The sequence below is a fragment of the Bufo bufo genome, chromosome 1 (assembly GCF_905171765.1).
Source record: "Bufo bufo chromosome 1, aBufBuf1.1, whole genome shotgun sequence".
NCBI lineage: Eukaryota > Metazoa > Chordata > Amphibia > Anura > Bufonidae > Bufo > Bufo bufo.
This window is the reverse complement of record NC_053389.1, coordinates 607557323-607578432: the sequence shown is the minus strand read 5'-3', so window position 1 is coordinate 607578432 and position 21110 is coordinate 607557323. Positions and strand designations below refer to the sequence as shown.

Below are 21110 nucleotides of genomic sequence, written 5' to 3'. Positions count from 1 at the left end.
AGCATCTCTCAGAAAACCTTCAAACAGTTTACCCACAACAGATGTTAAACTTACCGGCATATAGTTTCCAGGCTCTGTTTTTGGACCCTTTTTGAATATTGGCACCACATTTGCCATGCGCCAATTCTGTGGAACACTCCCTGTCAGTATAGAGTCTGCAAATATCAGAAATAAGGGTCTAGCTATGACATTACTTAATTCTTTTAGTCCTGGCGATTTGGCTATTTTAATCTTTTTAAGTCGCTGATGTACTTATTCCTGGGTCAGACAGGGCACTTTTAACGGGGAATTTATTTTTACATTCTGCATGTCATCTGACAGTTTATTTTCCTCAGTGAATACATTGGAGAAAAAAATATTTAACAGCTTTGCTTTCTCCTCGTCGCTCTCTGCGACTCCCCCCTCGACACCTTCATATTTATACTTTTTACCATTTATATAATTGAAGAACATTTTAGGGTTAGTTTTACTCTCTTTGGCAATTATTCTCTCGGTCTCTAGTTTGGCCGCTTTTATTTGTTTTTTACATATTCTATTTTTTTCCTTATAGTTTTTTAGTGCTTCCTCGCTATCCTCCTGTTTTAGTGATTTTAAAGGGATTCTGTCACCTCGTTTTAGCTTATAGAGATGCGGACATGCACGGCTAGATCGCCGCTAGCATGTCCACAATATACCGGTCCTATAGGGCTGTGTGCATTTATTGTGTTTAAAAAATGTTTTTATAGATATGTAAATGACCCTGGTAAGGTGCCCAAGGGGCTGTACTAACCTCCTTGGAGTCCAGCCACGCCCCCCTGTGAAGGAGCCCAGCACCGCCTGCGTCCTTCGAATCTCCTCCTTGCTCACAGTTAGATTGCTAGCTAGGTGTAATAGTAATTTATTGTTGTTTTTAGCTCCATGTATCTCTACCCACAGTGACTCCACATGTTCATGTCCCTCACTTATATCTTCTTGGACTATGGGCTTTAGACAGGACTTTACATAAAGGCAGACCCCTCCCCCTCTCCGGTTTTGGCGATCCTTTCTAAACAGACTGTAACCTTGTACATTATCTGCCCAGTCATAGCTATCATCCAGCCATGTCTCAGTTATTCCCACTATGTCATAGTCCTCCTCACACATCACTAATTCCAGTTCCCCGGTTTTATTAGTCAGGCTTCTTGCATTAGTATACATACAATTGAGAGGTTTTTGTATATTTGTTTACCCTACACCTTTCCTTCTGTTCTAGTCCCTCCTTCCATTCCTCCCCCATAATGAGCATGTTTGTTTTTCTGAAGTTTGAACTCACCCTTAAAGAGGTAGCATTTAGTTTATCCTCCCAACCCACATATCGCATACATATAATTCCATCATAAATACAGTTCTTAAAGGGGTCGTCCAATGTCTAAAACATGCATCCCTGGGCCCCTCACACTTACCCTGTGTTGAGGAGCAGCAGAAAGTAGAGACTGACTCGGGACTCTAATATTATGTGGGATATTATTTCTTTCATGGTTTAAAGCATTCTCGACTATTTGCAATGCTACTTCATTTTAGATTAGGCTACTTTCACATCTGCCTTTTTGCTTTCTGGTATTGAGATCCGTCATAGGATCTCAAAACTGGAGGAAAACGCTTCAGTTTTGTCCCAATTCACTGTCAATGGGGACAAAACTGAACGGAACGAAGTACACCAGAATGCATTCCGTTCCATTTGGTTGCGTTTCTATGGAATGCGGAGCAAGAGATTCGGCATGAAAAGTCAATGGTGCAGGACAGGGGTCGCAATAACGCCTGTACAAGCGTCATAGACTCCTGTTCAGGCCATTTTACTCTCTGGAAAAAGACGCATGCGTATTTTTACACCTGGTCTTTTTTTAGTCAGGAGCGCTGTATCAGAAGCTGCCAGGTCCAGCACACATGAAGCCCCGCCCCTCTCCCGAGGAGCAGCTCCAGAGTCTGGCCCAAACACTACATTGTGGTTACAGGACCTGTGGTGATGTCACAGTCATGTGATCAGCTATGTGTGGGGGAGGAGTTAGGCTGGATTCACATGGGCGTTGCGGGAAAATGTGCGGGTGCGTTGCGGGAACACCCGCAATTTTTCTGCGCGAGTGCAAAACATTGTAATGCGTTTTTCACTCGCGTGAGAAAAATTGTGCATGTTTGGTGCCCAAACCCGAACTTCTTCACAGAAGTTCGGGCTTGGGATCGGTGTTCTGTAGATTGTATTATTTCCCCTTATAACATAGTTATAAGGGAAAATAATAGCATTCTGAATACAGACTGCATAGTAAACTAGCGCTGGAGGGGTTAAAAAATAATAATAATAATTTAACTCACCTTAGTCCACTTGATCGCGTAGCCCGGCATCTCCTTCTGTCTCCTTTGCTGAACAGGACCTGTGGTGAGCATTAATTACAGGTAAAGGACCTTTGGTGACGTCACTCCGGTCATCACATGATCCATCACCATGGTAAAAGATCATGTGATGGATCATGTGATGACCGGAGTGATGTCACCACAGGTCCTTTACCTGTAATTAATGCTCACCACAGGTCCTGTTCAGCAAAGGAGACAGAAGGAGATGCCGGGCTACGCGATCAAGTGGACTAAGGTGAGTTAAATTATATATAAAAAAAATTTAACCCCTCCAGCGCTAGTTTACTATGCATTCTGTATTCAGAATGCTATTATTTTCCCTTTATAACCATGTTATAAGGGGAAATAATAATGATCGGGTCTCCATCCCGATCGTCTCCTAGCAACCGTGCGTGAAAATCGCACCGCATCCGCACTTGCTTGCGGATACTTGCGATTTTCACGCAGCCCTATTCACTTCTATGGGGCCTACGTTGCCTGAAAAATGCAGAATATAGAGCTTGCTGTGATTTTCACGCAACGCACAAGTGATACGTGAAAATCACCACTCATGTGAACAGCCCCATAGAAATGAATGGGTCGGTATTCAGTGCGGGTGCAATGCGTTCACCTCACGCATCGCATCTGCGCGGAATACTCGCCCGGGTGAAAGGGGCCTTAGAGGAACACGGGCTCCGTGTAGGACTGTGCTGGTGGAGAATGCAGAGGTACTTTATGTATGGAAGGTGTGCATAAAGCTATGTCAGTGTAACCAGTCTATTGTGCAGTTTTCTGTGTGTACACAGTAGTTCGATCTGTGTAATGGAAATGTAGCAGAGGTGTGTGTGCAATGTGTCTATAGTAAATTATCTTTCTAATGGGCATGTGGTAGAGCTGTGTATGTAATATGTATATAGTAGAGTCGGGTGGGCCCTGTGTATGGCAGCAGTGGTCTTATGTTTAGTGTATGATATTGGATAAATGTAAAATTGTCTACATTTATTTCTGCATGGGAGACCAGCAATGGTTTCCCTGCAGAAATATCAGCCTCATAACGTTATGTGGGCCTATGCATTGTATATATGAATTACCGCCAAATTCGTACTCCTCCTCGGCTAAAAATACTTCTCAAAATTAAGAGGAGTCTTTTTACGCTTCTAAAAAAAATATAGTGTGACTTCTGGTGCCGGATCAATTTTCTCGGACACAAAAGAAAACAGATCCGGCGCCCATTGACTTACAATGGTTTTAGTGCCGGAACAGTCTTGTTCATTTTAGAGATAATACTGACCGTCCTGACCGTCTACCGTAGAGTCCTGGATGCCCGTCACGTCTCATGTAGGTTCAGCACTGTGCGCTCACTGCTTGCTCTCCAGTCATCTGTCATTGCTTTCTATTGCTAACTATCCAAAGATTCTGCACTTTACTTGCTAAAAGGGTTTGTTCAGAATTTGATTGCTCTGCTTGAAACCATCAGTCTAATAACTAGTTCTGCTGTGAATAGTGGAGGATCTGCTCCCCAATTATAAAACCTCATCTAACTCCTGAGTAAACATTGACTGCGGGGTCACTTAATGATATGTCTTCACCACACTGCTTCTCTGGATGAAGTCATCTCTAGATGTGTTTGCAAGATGTCCACATACTGCCGTTTTATTTGCTGCACATAGGGATCTACATTATTCAAGATCATCTTACTTACATATAGAAGCTGCCATCATGGGGGCTTCAATTTGGATTTGACTTGACCCAAAAATGATTTTAAAAAATTGACAAAAGTTATAAAAAAATTAAATAAAAAAGCCTTTTTATGGCACATGCAGAATTTGTAAATGACTCGACTCACTGCAGGATTGTGGTCTGAACTTCTTGTCCAGGAGCTCCTGTCATGTTCAGAGGTGCTCCTATAATCCCAGTGTCAAGAGATGTCTAGCAATCTCATCTCTGACTGAAAACGGCTATATATAGTAATTAGCAATCTATAGTTCTATATACCGTATTATATATATATATATATATATATTCTCCAAAAGATGGCAGGGCAGCACTCCTCTCTTAAAATGATTCAGTTGCCAGCGTTTTCCCCTGGGTCCTGGGGTCCAAACACAATCCAAATAAATGTAACGCAGCACTCCTTAGATAAAAAGTGAAAAATTACAAAATTTATTCAACACCTGTTGATACAGGCAACGTTTCAGCGCTCTCACAGATCCATTATCAAGCCAATGGCTCTGTGAGAGAGCTGAAACGTTGCCTGTATCAACATGTTGATTATTCATATTCCAAATATATATATATATATATAATATATATATATATATATATATATATATATATATATATATATATATATATATATATATATATATATATATATATATATAAATTCCACAGCACTTCCAAAAAAAGCGTGCGTATTTTATTACACCAGATGCGACGTTTCGGTCCTCTCAATGGAACCTTTTTCAAGCAGTGACAATAATGGTGCATAGTTCATGTATAAATACCATCCACTGTTAATGAAATATTTAAAGTGATTAACATATAAAGTGCAGTAGTGCTCAGAATATTGCATAACAATTCAAACGTATAGCAAACAGTCACTAGTGTTACAACTGTATAGTGAATACATCCATAAAATTGGTTGGTGGGTCGCTTCTATAGCCGCTGGCACTCCAATCTTCTTGCCTTGTCTGCAGTGCTGCCCAGTGTCATATATTGTGTGTGTCTATATATATATATATTGATACTTAGATGCTGTATATAGTAGATATCAATATATAGCTGTATATACCGTATCATATATATTGATAGCTGATACTTAAATGCTGTATACGGTGCTGTTTTTAGTTGGAGCATGAGATCCCTCGCAGGGCGTTAGGGCAGCTGATGGACATATAAGAGGTATTGGTGCACTGTATAGTGAAGCTTTCTTAACATTTTAGAGTCGCAAAAAATGATCTGTCAGTTTGGAGTGATTCTGAATTTTGAGCCGGTTATGTGGGAAGTGTTCTGTCACTCCAGTTGATTTGCTACCTCTTAACCCCCTGTTGTTAACCTAACAATCTGTTACGTGGAATTTCGTCAGTGTGCAGGAGACTCATACTATATATTTAGGAGATGGAGAATTGTTAGCACTTCTGCAGTGATACATCCATAGGTCACTGTCACTGACTCACATCATTAACACGCCATGAATAATTCTCACATCAACGCGAGAACGTTTCCGATTTGCATCATCTGCAGAGACAAGCCTGAGAATACAAAGCACTCGCTGATCCCCTGGGTCCTGCCAGCAGCTCGGGATGTATTGTCAGATTTTAGTATTCTTCTGTAATGCTTCCGCAGCCTTGGTAGTTGGTCTTCATTACTGCCTTATTCTTCAAAACGCATCTCGTAGGACGTTTGCAAGTTGGTTTGATTTTAACCCTTATTATGCCACTTTAACTTAAAATCTAGGATATATAAAATATTGTGTATTATAGAGGTTTTGATATTGATTGCCTATCCTCAGCTGTTTGAGGAAGCCAGACCACTCACCTAAACTGTGATGTACACTGCAGCCTCCTCACAGCTTATCAAGCACAGCGCTGTCCACTGGATAATGACTGCTGCGCCTAGGCCATGTGACCAATGTACGGTGACATCACTGGCCCAGGAAGAGGCCTAATGACTCACAGAAGACTGCGGCAGAAGTTCAGTGTTTAAAAATAGCACCTGTTCGTGAGTCCCAAAGTTTTAAACTAATGTCTGCGATCGGCAATGACGCTTATTACAGACATCTAACCCCTTTAGATGCCATGGTCACTTGTGACCACGGCATCTGAGGCGGCTTTCCCCAGGAGCGTGGAGCTCCGGGGGTCCAAATATATCAAGGAGCCATTGGCTCCTAACCTGAAAAATTTAGGAGCCAAATGAAATTTTTAGTCGCCAAATTTAAAATGCATATTATATAGCTGGGATGCCTAGGGGCATGGGCTTTTCGAAGCTACAGCCCACGCAGTTAAAGGAGTTGTGCACTCATTTCCATGACCTGTCAGACTAGCCAGATTTGCGTTGGTAATCCCTAGGTCCTGGGTCCTGGCTCATTCGCTTCCAGGCCTCCGCTGCTTGTCTTGGGTTTCTCCATGAAAACATTTGGCTGCAGTGGCATCAAGACCATCACTGGCCACAGTGGAGATCTGCTTCCCTTGCATCACATGACCATTTAACATAATGCAAGGGAAGCAGACAGGAGTCCATGGGTGAAGCCACTGGAATCTAATGTGTATGAGGACCTTAGTTCTGAAGAGGGGCGTCACCCGATACACCGACTGTAACCGGACTATCAGACAGGGCAGAGGGCGGCTATGGCTGTGACCGGATTATCAGATACGGCAGAGGGTGGCTATGGCTGTCATCGGACTATTGCGGGGGTGACTGTAGAGACTGTCACCAGGTCCCCAAACACAGCGAACACTCTTGACGGAACGTCACCTCCGCCCCACTGTCCGTATCCTGCACAGTTGGGGTAGTCAGAGGCACCGATCAGAGAAAACGCCCGTGGGACACTTTACCTAGCACTGTGGCCCTTTGGGTCTATGGACTGGTGGGGGCCCCAGTGTGAGAGAACCCCTTCTTTGCTGTAACACATGGCAGTTATGATGCAGGCACCCAGGATTGTAAAGGGGTACTCCAACCTGGAACATAAAACTAGAAGACACCATAAACGTCCGACAGCGGCGGGTTCTAGAATCTCCAAAACAGGGGCTGCTGGAGGAAAAGCAGCTGCCCCCCCCCTTCCCTTTCATTCACTGCTATGGGAGCCTGGAAAATACAGTGCTGGCTATTCCCAGCGATAACATAGCCCTGAACGGAGACGCCGCCGAGTGTCTCTGGAGTTATCCGACCCAAAGGAGTATCCTAGAGACACTCCTATAGCGTCAGTGTCTTAATGACGTCATGGGGGACACTGTTTTATTTATATATATTTAAAATACACTTTATAAGATATAGTAAAATACAAAAAAAATAAAAAAAAATTAATCTCTAGGAGAGCAGAATTACATACATAAAAAAAGTGTGGTTATCATTAACAACCCCATTGAAGTCGCCTCCTCCCCCGAGCAGCCTCTGAAGTACCTGATCCCGCGGCCATCAGGACGAACACGGCGCAGAGCGGACACAGGACCCAGGAGCTCCCCCTGTCTGCAGTGTACACAGGCGGCTCTGCGGAATCAGTGGGAGGAGCTCTCCTCACCTACCAGACCGGCAGATTGTGCTTCGCGGGTTAGACAAATGGCGAAGCGTGTAGGCGGGGCTTTCTCCTGATGCTGGAGCGTGCCGGGTTTTTCTTCCGTGGATCCTTTTACTTTAAAGTAAAAGGAACCACAGAAGAAAAAGCCGGTGTGCAGCAGACGTCTGCAGCGTATGTCTGCTAGATGAAAGACTTTTTTTCTTAGTGGCAGAGCAGCGGATGGTCAGGGCGCAATTAGCGACAAGACTACAAAGTCTTGTCACCATTTTGCAATTCTAAGTCGGATTGGCGACCATTTTGGTCGCCATTTGGAGCACTGCCACACAGAGATTGGGGAAACCGTTCATTGGTGGAGGCTGCGATGCCTATCACAGGTATATTCCTATGGAGGCCAGCAGATGGCAGGGCTCCATAGGATTATATTGAATCTCCCATAGGCTGCATTCTTAACCACCTCAGCCCCCTTAGCTTAAACACCCCTAACCCCTTAAGGACACAGCCTTATTTCACCTTAAGGACCAGGCCATTTTTTGCAAATCTGACCAGTGTCACTTTAAGTGGTGATAACTTTAAAACGCTTTGACTTATCCAGGCCATTGTGAGATTGTTTTTTCGTCACATATTGTACTTCATGACACTGGTAAAATGAAGTCCAAAAATTTATTTATTTTTTGCATAAAAAAATACCTAATTTACCCAAAATTTGGAAAAATTAGCAAATATCAAAGTTTCAGTTTCTCTACTTCTGTAATACATAGTAATACCCCCAAAAATTGTGATGACTTACCATTCCTCATATGTCTACTTCATGTTTGAATTATTTTGGGAATGATATTTTAGTTTTTGGGGATGTTACAAGGCTTAGAAGTTTAGAAGCAAATCTTGAAATTTTTCAGAAATTTACAAAAACCCAATTTTTAGGGACCACTACAGCTCTGAAGTCACTTTACGAGGCTTACATAATAGAAACCACCCAGAAATGACCCATTCTATAAACTACACCCCTCAAGGTATTCAAAACTGATTTGACAAACTTCGTTAACCCTTTAGGTGTTGCACAAGAGTTATTGGCAAATGGGGATAAAATTTGAGAATTTCATTTTTTTGCCTAATTTTCCATTTTAACCCATTTTTTCCACTAACAAAGCAAGGGTTAACAGCCAAACAAGACTGTATCTTTATTGCCCTGACTCTGCCGTTTACAGAAACACCCAATATGTGGCCGTAAACTACTGTACGGCCACAGAGCGGGGCGCAGAGTGAAAGGTGCGCCGTTTGGTTTTTGGAAGGCAGATTTTGCTGGACTTTTTTTTTGACACCATGTCCCATTTGAAGCCCCCTGATGCACCCCTAGAGTAGAAACTCCATAAAAGTGACCCCATCTGAGAAACTACACCCCTCAAGGTATTCAAAACTGATTTTACAAACGTTGTTAACCCTTTAGGTGTTGCACAAGATTTAATGGAAAATAGAGATACAATTTCAAAATTTCACTTTTTTGGCAGATTTTCCATTTTAATATTTTTTTTCCAGTTACAAAGCAAGGGTTAACAGCCAAACAAAACTCATTATTTATGGCCCTGATTCTGTAGTTTACAGAAACACCCCATATGTGGTCGTAAACTGCTGTACGGGCACACGGCAAGGCGCAGAAGGAAAGGAATGCCATACGGTTTTTGGAAGGCAGATTTTGCTGGACTGGTTTTTTGACACCTTGTCCCATTTGAAGCCCCCCTGATGCACCCCTAGAGTAGAAACTCCAGAAAAGTGACCCCATTTTAGAAACTACGGGATAGGGTGGCAGTTTTGTTGGTACTAGTTTAGGGTACATATGATTTTTGGTTGCTCTATATTACACTTTTTGTGCGGCAAGGTAACAAGAAATAGCATTTTTGGCACCGTTTTTTTTTTTTTTTGTTATTTACAACATTCATCTGACAGGTTAGATCATGTGGTAATTTCATAGAGCAGGTTGTCACGGACGCAGCGATACCTAATATGTATTCAATTTTTTTAATTTATGTAAGTTTTACCCAATGATTTCATTTTTAAAACAAAAAAAAGTTTGTGTCTCCATAGTCTAAGAGCCATAGTTTTTTCAGTTTTTGGGCGATTATCTTAAGTAGGGTCTCATTTTTTGTGGGATGAGATGACGGTTTGATTTGCACTATTTTGGGGTGCATATGACTTTTTGATCGCTTGCTATTACACTTTTTGTGACGTAAGATGACAAAAAATTGCTTTTTTTTACACCGTTTTTATTTTTTTCACGGTGGTCACCTGAGGGGGTTAGGTCATGTGATATTTTTATAGAGCCGGTCGATACGGACGCGGCGATACCTAATATGTATACTTTTTTATTTTATTTATGTAAGTTTTACACAGTGATTTCATTTTTGAAACAAAAAAAATGATGTTTTAGTGTTTCCATAGTCTAAGAGCCATAGTTTTTTCAGTTTTTAGGCGATTATCTTAAGTAGGGTCTCCTTTTTTGCGGGATGAGATGATGGTTTGATTGTTACAATTTTGGCATACATGCGACTTTTTTGATCACTTTTATTACCTTTTTTTGGGAAGTAAGGTGGGCAAAATTTCAATTTCATCATAGTTTTTTATTTTTTTATTTTTATGGCGTTCACCGTTCGGCTAAAGTAACATGACCGTTTTATAGATCAGGTCGTTACGGACGCGGCGATACCAAACGTGTAGGGAATTTTATTTTTTTAATTTTTAATCAGTGATAAATGTTTTTTTTGATTTTTACTTTTTTTTCACTTTTTTTTACTTTTTTTTTTACCCAGACCCACTTGGTTCTTGAAGATCCAGTGGGTCTGATGTCTGTATAATACAGTACTGTACTCTATATATGGTACTGCACTGTATTTTACTTACACTGAACAGATCTATGCTTTCAGCACAGATCTGTTCAGCACCATGGACAGCAGGACGCCTGAGACGGCGTCCTGTTGCCATGGGAACCTTCCCCGTCTGCCACAACTTCGCAGACGGGGAAGGGTGAGGACGGGGCTGGCGGGGGGCTGTCTGGGAGCTCTCTCCCATCGGGGGGCTGCAAAGGCACAGCAGCCCCCCGATCGGAGAGGGAGGGAGCTCCCTCTTACTGTTAACTTTTTCCATACAGCGGTCCATACGGACCGCTGTATGGAAAGGGTTAAACGGCTGACATCGCATCACCGATGTCAGCCGTTTATACCAGGGTGCAAGCAATGTGCTGGCACCCTGGTATACCCACTAACCACCAACGATCATTCAAGGAGAGGCGGGCGGGGGATCGCGATCCCGCCTGCCGAACCGCCCGCCCCCACCGCCCGCAACACCCCCACTGCGCCTCCCACCGGGCTAAAATCCTTCAGAGGTGCAGGGGGGGGTGATAAATATATATTTTCGCCACACTAAAGTTTCTGATCGCCGCGGTCAGGGACCGCAGCGATCAGAAACTGCAGAAAGCGCAACAAACCGCAGGTCTGAATTGACCTGCGGCTTGTTGCGATCGCGGACATCGGGGGGTCACGGGACCCCCCCGCGCATTTAGCCGAGGTGCCTGCTCAATGATTTGAGCAGGCACCTTGTTCCGATCGCAGCCGGCCGGGCAGCAGTGATCGGAACAACACATGACGTACCGGTACGTCATGTGTCCTTAAGGACTCGGGAAGCATGCCGTACCGATATGTCATGTGTCCTTAAGGGGTTAATGACCAGGCCACTTTTTACACTTCTGACCTATACTACTTTCACCGTTTATTGCTCGGTCATGCAACTTACCACCCAAATGAATTTTACCTCCTTTTCTTCTCACTAATAGAGCTTTCATTTGGTGGTATTACATTGCTGCTGACATTTTAACTTTTTTTGTTATTAATCGAAATTTAACGATTTTTTTGCAAAAAAATGACATTTTTCACTTTCAGTTGTAAAATTTTGCAAAAAAAACAACATCCATATATAAATTTTTCTCTAAATTTATTGTTCTACATGTCTTTGATAAAAAAAAAATGTTTGGGTAAAAAAAAAAATGGTTTGGGTAAAAGTTATAGCGTTTACAAACTATGGTACAAAAATGTGAATTTCCGCTTTTTGAAGCAGCTCTGACTTTCTGAGCACCTGTCATGTTTCCTGAGGTTCTACAATGGCCAGACAGTACAAACACCCCACAAATGACCCCATTTTGGAAAGTAGACACCCTAAGGTATTCGCTGATGGGCATAGTGAGTTCATAGAACTTTTTTTTTTTTTGTCACAAGTTAGCGGAAAATGTGGCATTTTAGGGGCCCGAATGCGTGAGAAGTGGTTTGAAATCAAAATCTGTAAAAAATGGCCGGTGAAATCCGAAAGGTGCTCTTTGGAATGTGGGCCCCTTTGCCCACCTAGGCTGAAAAAAAGTGTCACACATGTGGTATCGCCGTACTCAGGAGAAGTTGGGCAATGTGTTTTGGGGTGTCATTTTACATATACCCATGCTGGGTGAGATAAATATCTTGGTCAAATGCCAACTTTGTATAAAAAAAATGGGAAAAGTTGTCTTTTGCCAAGATATTTCTCTCACCCAGCATGGGTATATGTAAAATTAGGGGCCCTAATGTGTGGTAAGTAGGTAAATGACCTGTGAAATCCTAAAGGTGGTCTTTGGAATGTGGGCCCCTTTGCCCACCTAGGCTGCGAAAAAGTGTCACACATGTGGTATCGCCGTATTCAGGAGAAGTTGGGCAATGTGTTTTAGGGTGTCTTTTTACATATACTCATGCTGGGTGAGAGAAATATCTCGGCAAAAGACAACTTTTTCCATTTTTTTATACAAAGTTGGCATTTGACCAAGATATTTATCTCACCCAGCATGGGTATATGTAAAATGACACCCCAAAACACATTGCCCAACTTCTCCTGAGTACGGCGATACCAGATGTGTGACACTTTTTTGCAGCCTAGATGCGCAAAGGGGCCCACATTCCTTTTATGAGGGCATTTTTAGACATTTGGATCCCAGACTTCTTCTCACGCTTTAGGGCCCCTAAAATGCCAGGGCAGTATAAATACCCCACATGTGACCCCATTTTGGAAAGAAGACACCCCAAGGTATTCAATGAGGGGCATGGCGAGTTCATAGAATTTTTTATTTTTTTTTGGCACAAGTTAGCGGAAATTGATTTATTTTTATTTTTTTTCTCACAAAGTCTCCGTTTCCGCTAACTTGGGACAAAAATTTCAATCTTTCATGGACTCAATATGCCCCTCACGGAATACCTTGGGGTGTCTTCTTTCCGAAATGGGGTCACATGTGGGGTATTTATACTGCCCTGGCATTCTAGGGGCCCTAAAGCGTGAGAAGAAGTCTGGAATATAAATGTCTAAAAAATTTTACGCATTTGGATTCCGTGAGGGGTATGGTGAGTTCATGTGAGATTTTATTTTTTAAAACAAGTTAGTGGAATATGAGACTTTGTAAGAAAAAAAATAATAATTTCCGCTAACTTGGGCCAAAAAAATGTCTGAATGGAGCCTTACAGGGGGGTGATCAATGACAGGGGGGTGACCAGGGAGTCTATATGGGGTGATCACCCCCCTATAAGGCTCCATTCAGATGTCCGTATGTGTTTTGCGGATCCGATCCGTGGATCCGTAAAAAACATACGGACATCTGAATGCAGCCTTACAGGGGGGTGATCAATGACAGGGGGGTGATCAGGGAGTCTATATGGGATGATAACCCACCTGTAAGGCTCCATTCAGATGTCTGTATGTGTTTTGCGGATCCGATCCATGTATCAGTGGATCCGTAAAAATCATACGGACATCTGAATGGAGCCTTACAGGGGGGTGATCAATGACAGGGGGGTGATCAGGGAGTTTATATGGGGTGATCACCTCCGTCATTGATCACTCCCCTGTAAGGCTCCATTCAGACGTCCGTATGTGTTTTGCGGATCCGATCCATCTATCAGTGGATTCGTAGAAATCATACGGATGTCTGAATGGAGCCTTACAGGGGGTTATCAATGACAGGGGGGTGATCAGGGAGTCTATATGGGGTGATCAGGGGTGAATAAGGGGTTAATAAGTGACGGGGGGGGGGGGTGTAGTGTGGTGCTTGGTGCTACATATTACTGAGCTACCTGTGTCCTCTGGTGGTCGATCCAAACAAAGGGGACCACCAGAGGACCAGGTAGCAGGTATATTAGACGCTGTTATCAAAACAGCGTCTAATATACCTGTTAGGGGTTAAAAAAAATCACATCTCCAGCCTGCCAGCGAACGATCGCCGCTGGCAGGCTGGAGATCCACTCGCTTACCTTCCGTTCCTGTGAACGCACGCGCCTGTGTGCGCGCGTTCACAGGAAGTCTCTCGAGAGGACGCGCCGGCGCGTCCAGGAGGAATCAATCAACCACCTCCAGGACGCGTCGCTGCGTTCGGCGGTCCGGAGGTGGTTAAACAAATGCTGTCCATAGAAAAAGCAAACTTATGATTGCATCTTCAAGTACCATAGATGGACTTTTAAAAAGTTTATAAATAAGGTAAAAAAAAAAAAAAAGTTTACAAAAATATATATAAAAAAAATCTAATCGCTACCCTTTCCTCATGATAAAAAAAAATAAAGCTCACCGTGTCCCAAAACACCCATATAAAATATTTATCCCGAACAGTGTAACGGGGGAAAAGTCTGCCAGATCCGTGCTACCGGAAGTCTGCTCTGGTCCCATTCACTATAATGCTGGCTGCAGCACGGCAAATATGCCAAGAGACGGCCAGAATAAAACTACAGCATTCAGTGGTTTTTATTCGGCCACCTCTCGGCGTCTTTGCCATGCTGCGGCCAGACCTCCAGTATGCCCCATTATAGTGAATGGGGGCCGGAGCAGACTTCCGGCGCATGGTGGACTTGCGGTAGGACGGATCCAGCAGGCTGTTGCCCCGCCGGAAAAGGCTACTGCAAGTTTGAAAGTAGCCTAACCCATTGGCGACCCTTGACGTACCAGTACGTCATGGCCTTGAAAAAAAAGCCTTTCCCGTAATAAACACCAGGGTGGATTTGATTTAAATCACTAGTCAGTAAGGCTTGATTTAAATCATAGTTTTCTACATAAAGACTAATTCTTGCTGGTATAACTTATAATATGCAAGTAGATGAAGATTTTTTAGAATAACAACTTTTCATATTAGTTTGATTAGGTTGATTCTGCATTCATAGGTTTGTAGAAGTTAGGATTAAGGTCTTTTTCTCAACTCTGTTCATGTTATAACATTTTTGCTGTGAAGAAGAGGCATGTGATCTCTGCTGAGTCAAATTCAGTTTTGAGAACTGCAAAAGTAAACCAAGCATCTGTGATAATATCTTGTAGGCAGAGAAACTGCCCAATAATCTTACAAAAACCTCTGAAAGAGCATGACATTGTGAATGGATTAATGGAATTTATTTACCCAAAAAATTACACATTAGAAACATAGAATGTGTCGGCAGATAAGAACCATTTGGCCCATGTAGTCTGCCCAATATACTGAATACTATGGATAGCCCTTGGCCCTATCTTATATGAAGGATGGCCTTATGCCTATCCCATGCATGCTTAAACTCCTCCACTGTATTTGCAGCTACCACTTCTGCAGGAAGGCTATTCCATGCATCCACTACTCTCTCAGTAAAGTAATACTTCCTGATATTACTTTTAAACCTTTGCCCCTCTAATTTAAAACTATGTCCTCTTGTAGCAGTTTTTCTTCTTTTAAATATTCTCTCCTCTTTTACCTTGTTGATTCCCTTTATGTATTTAAAAGTTTCTATCATATCCCCTCTGTCTCGTCTTTCTTCCAAGCTATACATGTTAAGGTCCTTTAATCTTTCCTGGTAAGTTTTGTCCTGCAATCCATGTACCAGTTTAGTAGCTCTTCTCTGAACTCTCTCCAAAGTATCAATATCCTTCTGGAGATATGGTCTCCAGTACTGAGCACAATACTCCAAATGAGGTCTCACTAGTGCTCTGTAGAGCGGCATGAGCACCTCCCTCTTTCTACTGGTAATGCCTCTCCCTATACACCCAAGCATTCTGCTAGAATTTCCTGCTGCTCTATGACATTGTCTGCCTGAAATAATGACCCCTAAATCCCTTTCCTCAGATACTGAGGTTAGGACTGTATCACTGATTTTATATTCTGCTCTTGGGTTTTTACGCCCCAGGTGCATTATCTTGCACTTATCAACAATAAATTTTAGTTGCCAGATTTTTGACCATTCCTCTAGTTTTCCTAAATCCTTTTCCTCTAGTTTTCCTAAATCATTGATTTTTAACCACCCTGGTAAACACATAAGTTGCAAAAAAATAAGAGACATATTAGGTATCGCTGTGTCCATAATGACTGGCTCTATAGATATATCACATAATCCACCCTGTCAGGTGAACGCTGTAAAGAAAAATTCATAAAAACTGTCACCTACATCACAAAAGGTGTAATACCAAGCAATCAAAATGTCGTATTTACCCCAAAATAGTATCAATCAAATCATCTCATCCGGCAAAAAATAAAAATAAAAATTGTGTAAAACTAAAAAAAAAAAAAATAGACTTATTGCTACATCCATAACGACCTGCTCTATAAAAATATCACATGATCTACCCCCTAAGGTGAATGCCGTAAAAAAAATGATGCCTAAACAACCAGTTTTTTGGTCATCTTGACCCATAAAATGTAATATTAAATGATCAAAAAATCATATGTACCCAATAATGGTACCAATAAAAATATCAACTCTTCCCGCAAAAACGAGCCTGTGCACAAGATCATTGGCAGAAAAATAAAATTATGGCTTTCAGAAAATGGAGGCACAAACATGTTTTTTTTTTTTTTATTTATTTATTTTTTTCAAAAGTGCTTTATTATGTAAAACTACTTACTATAAAGGACCCTGTCTGGGAAGGGTTTATTTTATTACACAACCACTACTGCCTAACCGGCTACTAACCACTCTTGTCCCAGACTAATAAAACATAACTTTTACTTATTAATCTTTAAAACTCGTGAAAAGCTATTTAGTGAGCTAACTAAGGAGTTAAAAACACTGTGCCCCATGAGAGATGCTTTGAATGATAGGTCAGTAACGTGTATAGGTGGCCGGGAGTGCACTGACACCGCTCTACCACACACCACCGTCCCAGCTGTATTAGACACGATACTTTGCTGTGCCTGATGTCTACTAGACCCCCATACCTAGGGTGTAAGCACCAATGTGAAACAAGCCTTATGGCAGTGAGTGTTTTACATCAAGCACACAGATTGCAGCATAACAGCTAATTAAAACCTAAAAGTTCCGCCCCCAAAATTATTATTATGTAAAACTGTAGCAAATATTGGATCGGAAACGGAAGCATGGCATATACAGTAATTACATAGATAAATTGGGTTGGGCATACAATTTTCAATAGATGGTTCTGCAAAAACGGAACGGATACAGTTCGTATCCGTTCCATTTTTTTTACAGCCCTATTGACTTGAATGGAGCCACGGAACGTGATTTGCGGGCAATAATAGGACATGTTCTATCTTTGAACGGAAATACGGAAACGGAATGCATACGGAGTACGTTGCGTGTTTTTTTTTTTTTTGCGGACCCATTGAAATGAATGGTTCCGTATACGGAACATAAAAAACTGAATATAAACGGGAAAAAAACCTAAGTGTGTATACATAGATAACTGTCATTAACTGATATCTGTGCACAGGGGAGGTGTTCAGTGATTGATAGCATTCCATGTGTAAGTGTGTATACAGAGGTGGTTTTAAGTTGCAAAAATTAAATATATAATTTTTTTTTTTTTTTTTTTTTTTTATTTTTTGTGAATCTTTACCCACAAATGGATATATCAATCTGCTCAGCTTCTACTTGCTGCCTGCTGATTGCACTGTGCTGACAGGTCCTCTTTAAAAGAATAAGGCCTCATGCACACGACCGTTGTGTGTTTTGCGTTCCGTGTGCGTTCTGCAATTTGCTGAACGGCATGGACAGCCATTGATATAACTGTCTATTCTTGTCCGCAAAACGGACAAGAATAGGACAGGTTATATTTATTTTTTGCGGACCACGGAAAGGACTAACGGATGCGGACAGCACACATCTTTTGCGGCCCTATTGAAGTGAATGGTTCTGCATCCAAGCTGCAAAAACTACGGTCGTGTGCATGAGGCCTTATTCAGCAAAGACAATCCCCTACTAGGAAACGTGGAATGATTCCTTTTAATGACCATAGATTTACAATTGCATGTTTGGGTTTCACCATGCTTGTGAGCATAATGTATACATAGTAATTCACAGGGACATGTATGACAGTCCTACCAGGACCATGGTACACTGTGACTAGTTCCTACAGTTCTCTCTGCAGTACACCATGCCATAATGTACAGATCTGAAGTGACCAGCTGTTATGTAATTATGTTCTTTATTTTTCAGGTTTGTACCTTATATTGGAATTGTCACAATCCTCATGAACGACTATCCTAAGTTTAAGGTGAGCTATTTGAGTTGGGGTACTTTTACACTAGCGTTATTCTTTTCAGGCATAGAATTCCGTCCTAGGGGCTCTATACCGGAAAAGAACTGATCAGTTTTATCCCCATGCATTCTGAATGGAGAGCAATCCGTTCAGTTTGCATCAGGATGTCTTCAGTTCAGTCTTTTTGACTTTTCAGGACGGAGATAATACTTCAGCATGGTATGGTTTTATCTCCGGCTAAAAAAACGGAACACTTGCCTGAATGTATTAGTGTATTAGTGCATTCAAATTGCCGCATTGACGGATCTGGTATTCCGGCCTGCACATGCTCAGTCCTTTAAAAATGTGGGGGGGGGGAAATACCGGATCCATTTTGCCTGAGGACACCGGAAATACGGATCCGGTATTGCAATGCATTTTTCAGACTGAGCAGGATCCTGATCAGTCTGAAAAATGCCTGATCAGTCATAAAAAATGACATGCGTTTGCATTACAGGCAAGGCCGTTCAGGCAACGGAACTGCCTGCCGGAATCAAACAACCCAAGTGTGAAAGTACCCTTAATATACTACCTAAAAGGTACTGGGCAGATTTATGAAGCTATCTTTGTTGTCAGTAGCAACCAGTAACTGCACAGCTTTGATTTATTAGGTTTCTTTCACATTTGCGGCACAGCCTTCCGGTAGACTTTTCCGGCATGGAATGCTAGGAGTTGGCAGGACAAAATCTGTTGCACCCACTTAGTAAGCCCCGGGCAAATGCTGCAGACATCCCCGGAAGAAGCCAGGTCACTGGCGATACGGCGTTGGGTAGGGAGGCGGCTGAGAGATCGACACACCATCCAGGATATGATGATTTTTTTTCTAACCACCAAGCTTTTGCCCTTATATTTGCCTCTGCTGCAGCATTTGCCCGGGGCTTACTGCTCACAGGCGTCTTGGTGCTTTTCATTTTCATTATCCTTTTCCCTGTTTTTGGTGTGCTGACCTCTCGGCCCCCTTGGGTCCTTTTCCTCATCCTTGTGTTCCACTTTTGTGCTGCCTCTTGTTATTATGTATGTACTTATTATACATTGTCAATAAAGTTTTTTAGATTTTCACTTCGTGAAGATTGTGGTTCAATTTTTGGGTGATTATTGGTGGCTCTACGTTTTGTGAGTCAATATTTCTGTGATTTATTTCTGTCCGGTAATAATTGGGTGGCCATTACTATTTTTGAGACAAACCATTTTAGGATAATTTTGGTTTACTATCCCTAATCTTGAAGTTCCCTCTTTATAGACGTCATTTTATGCAGATTTTAATATTAGCGATTTCCTTCTTTCTTTCAGTATGCGGTCTTGTTCCTGCTGGGACTGTTTGTCCTTGTCCATCGAGAATAACACAATTAACATTTGGCGGATAATGTACTGTTACAGATACAGCGTGTGTAACGAGTGCAAGAGTTAGGAACGGACAAACCTCGCCTAGCAGTGTAAAGTTTTACATTTGACAGTATTTCTTTTTCTACATGCGTCTATGTGCTCTCTCTTTCTTAATAAAGGGAATGTGTCATCAGAAAATGACCTATTGTTTAAATCCTGTTCTTATGTTAAACATATTTTGAAAGAATTCTTGGTGGTGTTTTTTTTTTCTTTTCTATTTCAGTATATAAAAAACAAACAGAAAACAGTTTTCCCACTGGCCACAGCAAGACTAGAAAACTCTCCCATAGAAGTCAATGAGGTCCCCTCCTGACCATTGTGTCTATGACCGATGTGACTGCCGTAAAGCGATTTTCTAAATGCTGTTAAGAACAGCTCAGGTAAGATGGCTGCCCCCATAATCATGTTCAGGAAATAGAATAAAGAAATTTGACATCAGTAATTGAAAACAGATTAGAAAAAAAAATGTCACTATCTCGTTTTGACTGGCAGATAACATTTTCGGTGACACATTCCCTTTAATGCAGGTATGAAATAGAGTGCTTAACTATGGGCCCGATCATTGCCACGGCTCCTCTACCTCCGTGGCCTGTCGTCGGCCGATCATGAGGTTCTGCTGCACTGTTTACTTTTTCTAATATTTTGAATTTTAAACCAAAGTCCTTTATTGTTTAAATGGTGTAGCCTCTCTTCATTTTATTTGGAAGTGCCTACGAATTCATGTATGTGCAGTAATCAGTCCTGAGTAGTCATGAAATAATACAGCTACATTACATTGTACTGACTGTAAGAGCGCGCGGCAATTCTCACTTAGTCAGCAGAATATAACAAATGATGTGCTTTTTTTTAACCTGCCTGTATCAAATAACCTTACAAAGGTAATATACTTGATGTAATGTTTCAGTCTGTAAAATCTGCATTACAGATTTTACAGACTTTCTGCTACTGTTTCATTAAAAATACAATAGTCAAAAATAGCGTATAAAAAGTTGGGGCAAGCTCATTGAAAATGCCTCTCTTATAGTTGTCACTGGGCTTGTGCATCAATGGGTAAGGTTTGTGAAAGTAATAATGTTCACAAAGAAGAAGTTGGCCATTGACGGGATCCAATCTAAAAAAATAATAATGTGCGCCTGGGATATTTTTTATTTTTAAAGGGGGTGTCTGGGATTTAAAAAGAGGTCTTTCTCCAGAAATGGCGCCACATCTGGTGCTGTAGCTCAGCTAAATGGAGACTGGAGCTGAACTGCATACACTGTGTGTGGACAAAAGTGCTGCTGTTTCCAGAAAGGAAGACCCTCTTTTTTTTTTTTTTTTTTTTTCTAGTCCAGGACAACCCCTTCACTTTGCACTGAAAATAAAACAAAAAATTCATAGGATGATCACCAGTAAATACGGTATCTGCTGATTCTCCTACATTCAGCAATTGCAGTTCAGTAGTGCATTAAGAGTTAATACGTAGCAGAGTGTGATCGGTACTACCCTACTAGTCACATCATGGAGAGGCTGACCACGTTGTTGTTGTGTAGCATAAATGGATAGAGAACATCAGCTCCAGTTTATTTTTCTGATTTAATGGTTTCTGCATGTTTGTGAATGCTTTTGATATTCTTTTTAT

The 21110-nt window shown here is 41.7% G+C and overlaps 1 protein-coding gene across 1 annotated transcript in view; it reads left to right on the top strand.

Annotated features, from left to right (window-relative positions):
* Positions 1 to 20342, top strand: part of SEC11A (SEC11 homolog A, signal peptidase complex subunit) — a 54585-nt gene extending 34243 nt beyond the window's left edge. The window contains exons 5-6 of the mRNA XM_040413625.1: positions 18028 to 18085; positions 19400 to 20342. Of these exons, the coding sequence (XP_040269559.1) occupies positions 18028 to 18085; positions 19400 to 19450 (109 nt within the window). The 3' untranslated portion in view covers positions 19451 to 20342. The remainder of the gene's footprint in view (positions 1 to 18027; positions 18086 to 19399) is intronic.
* Positions 20343 to 21110: the final 768 nt, after the last annotated feature.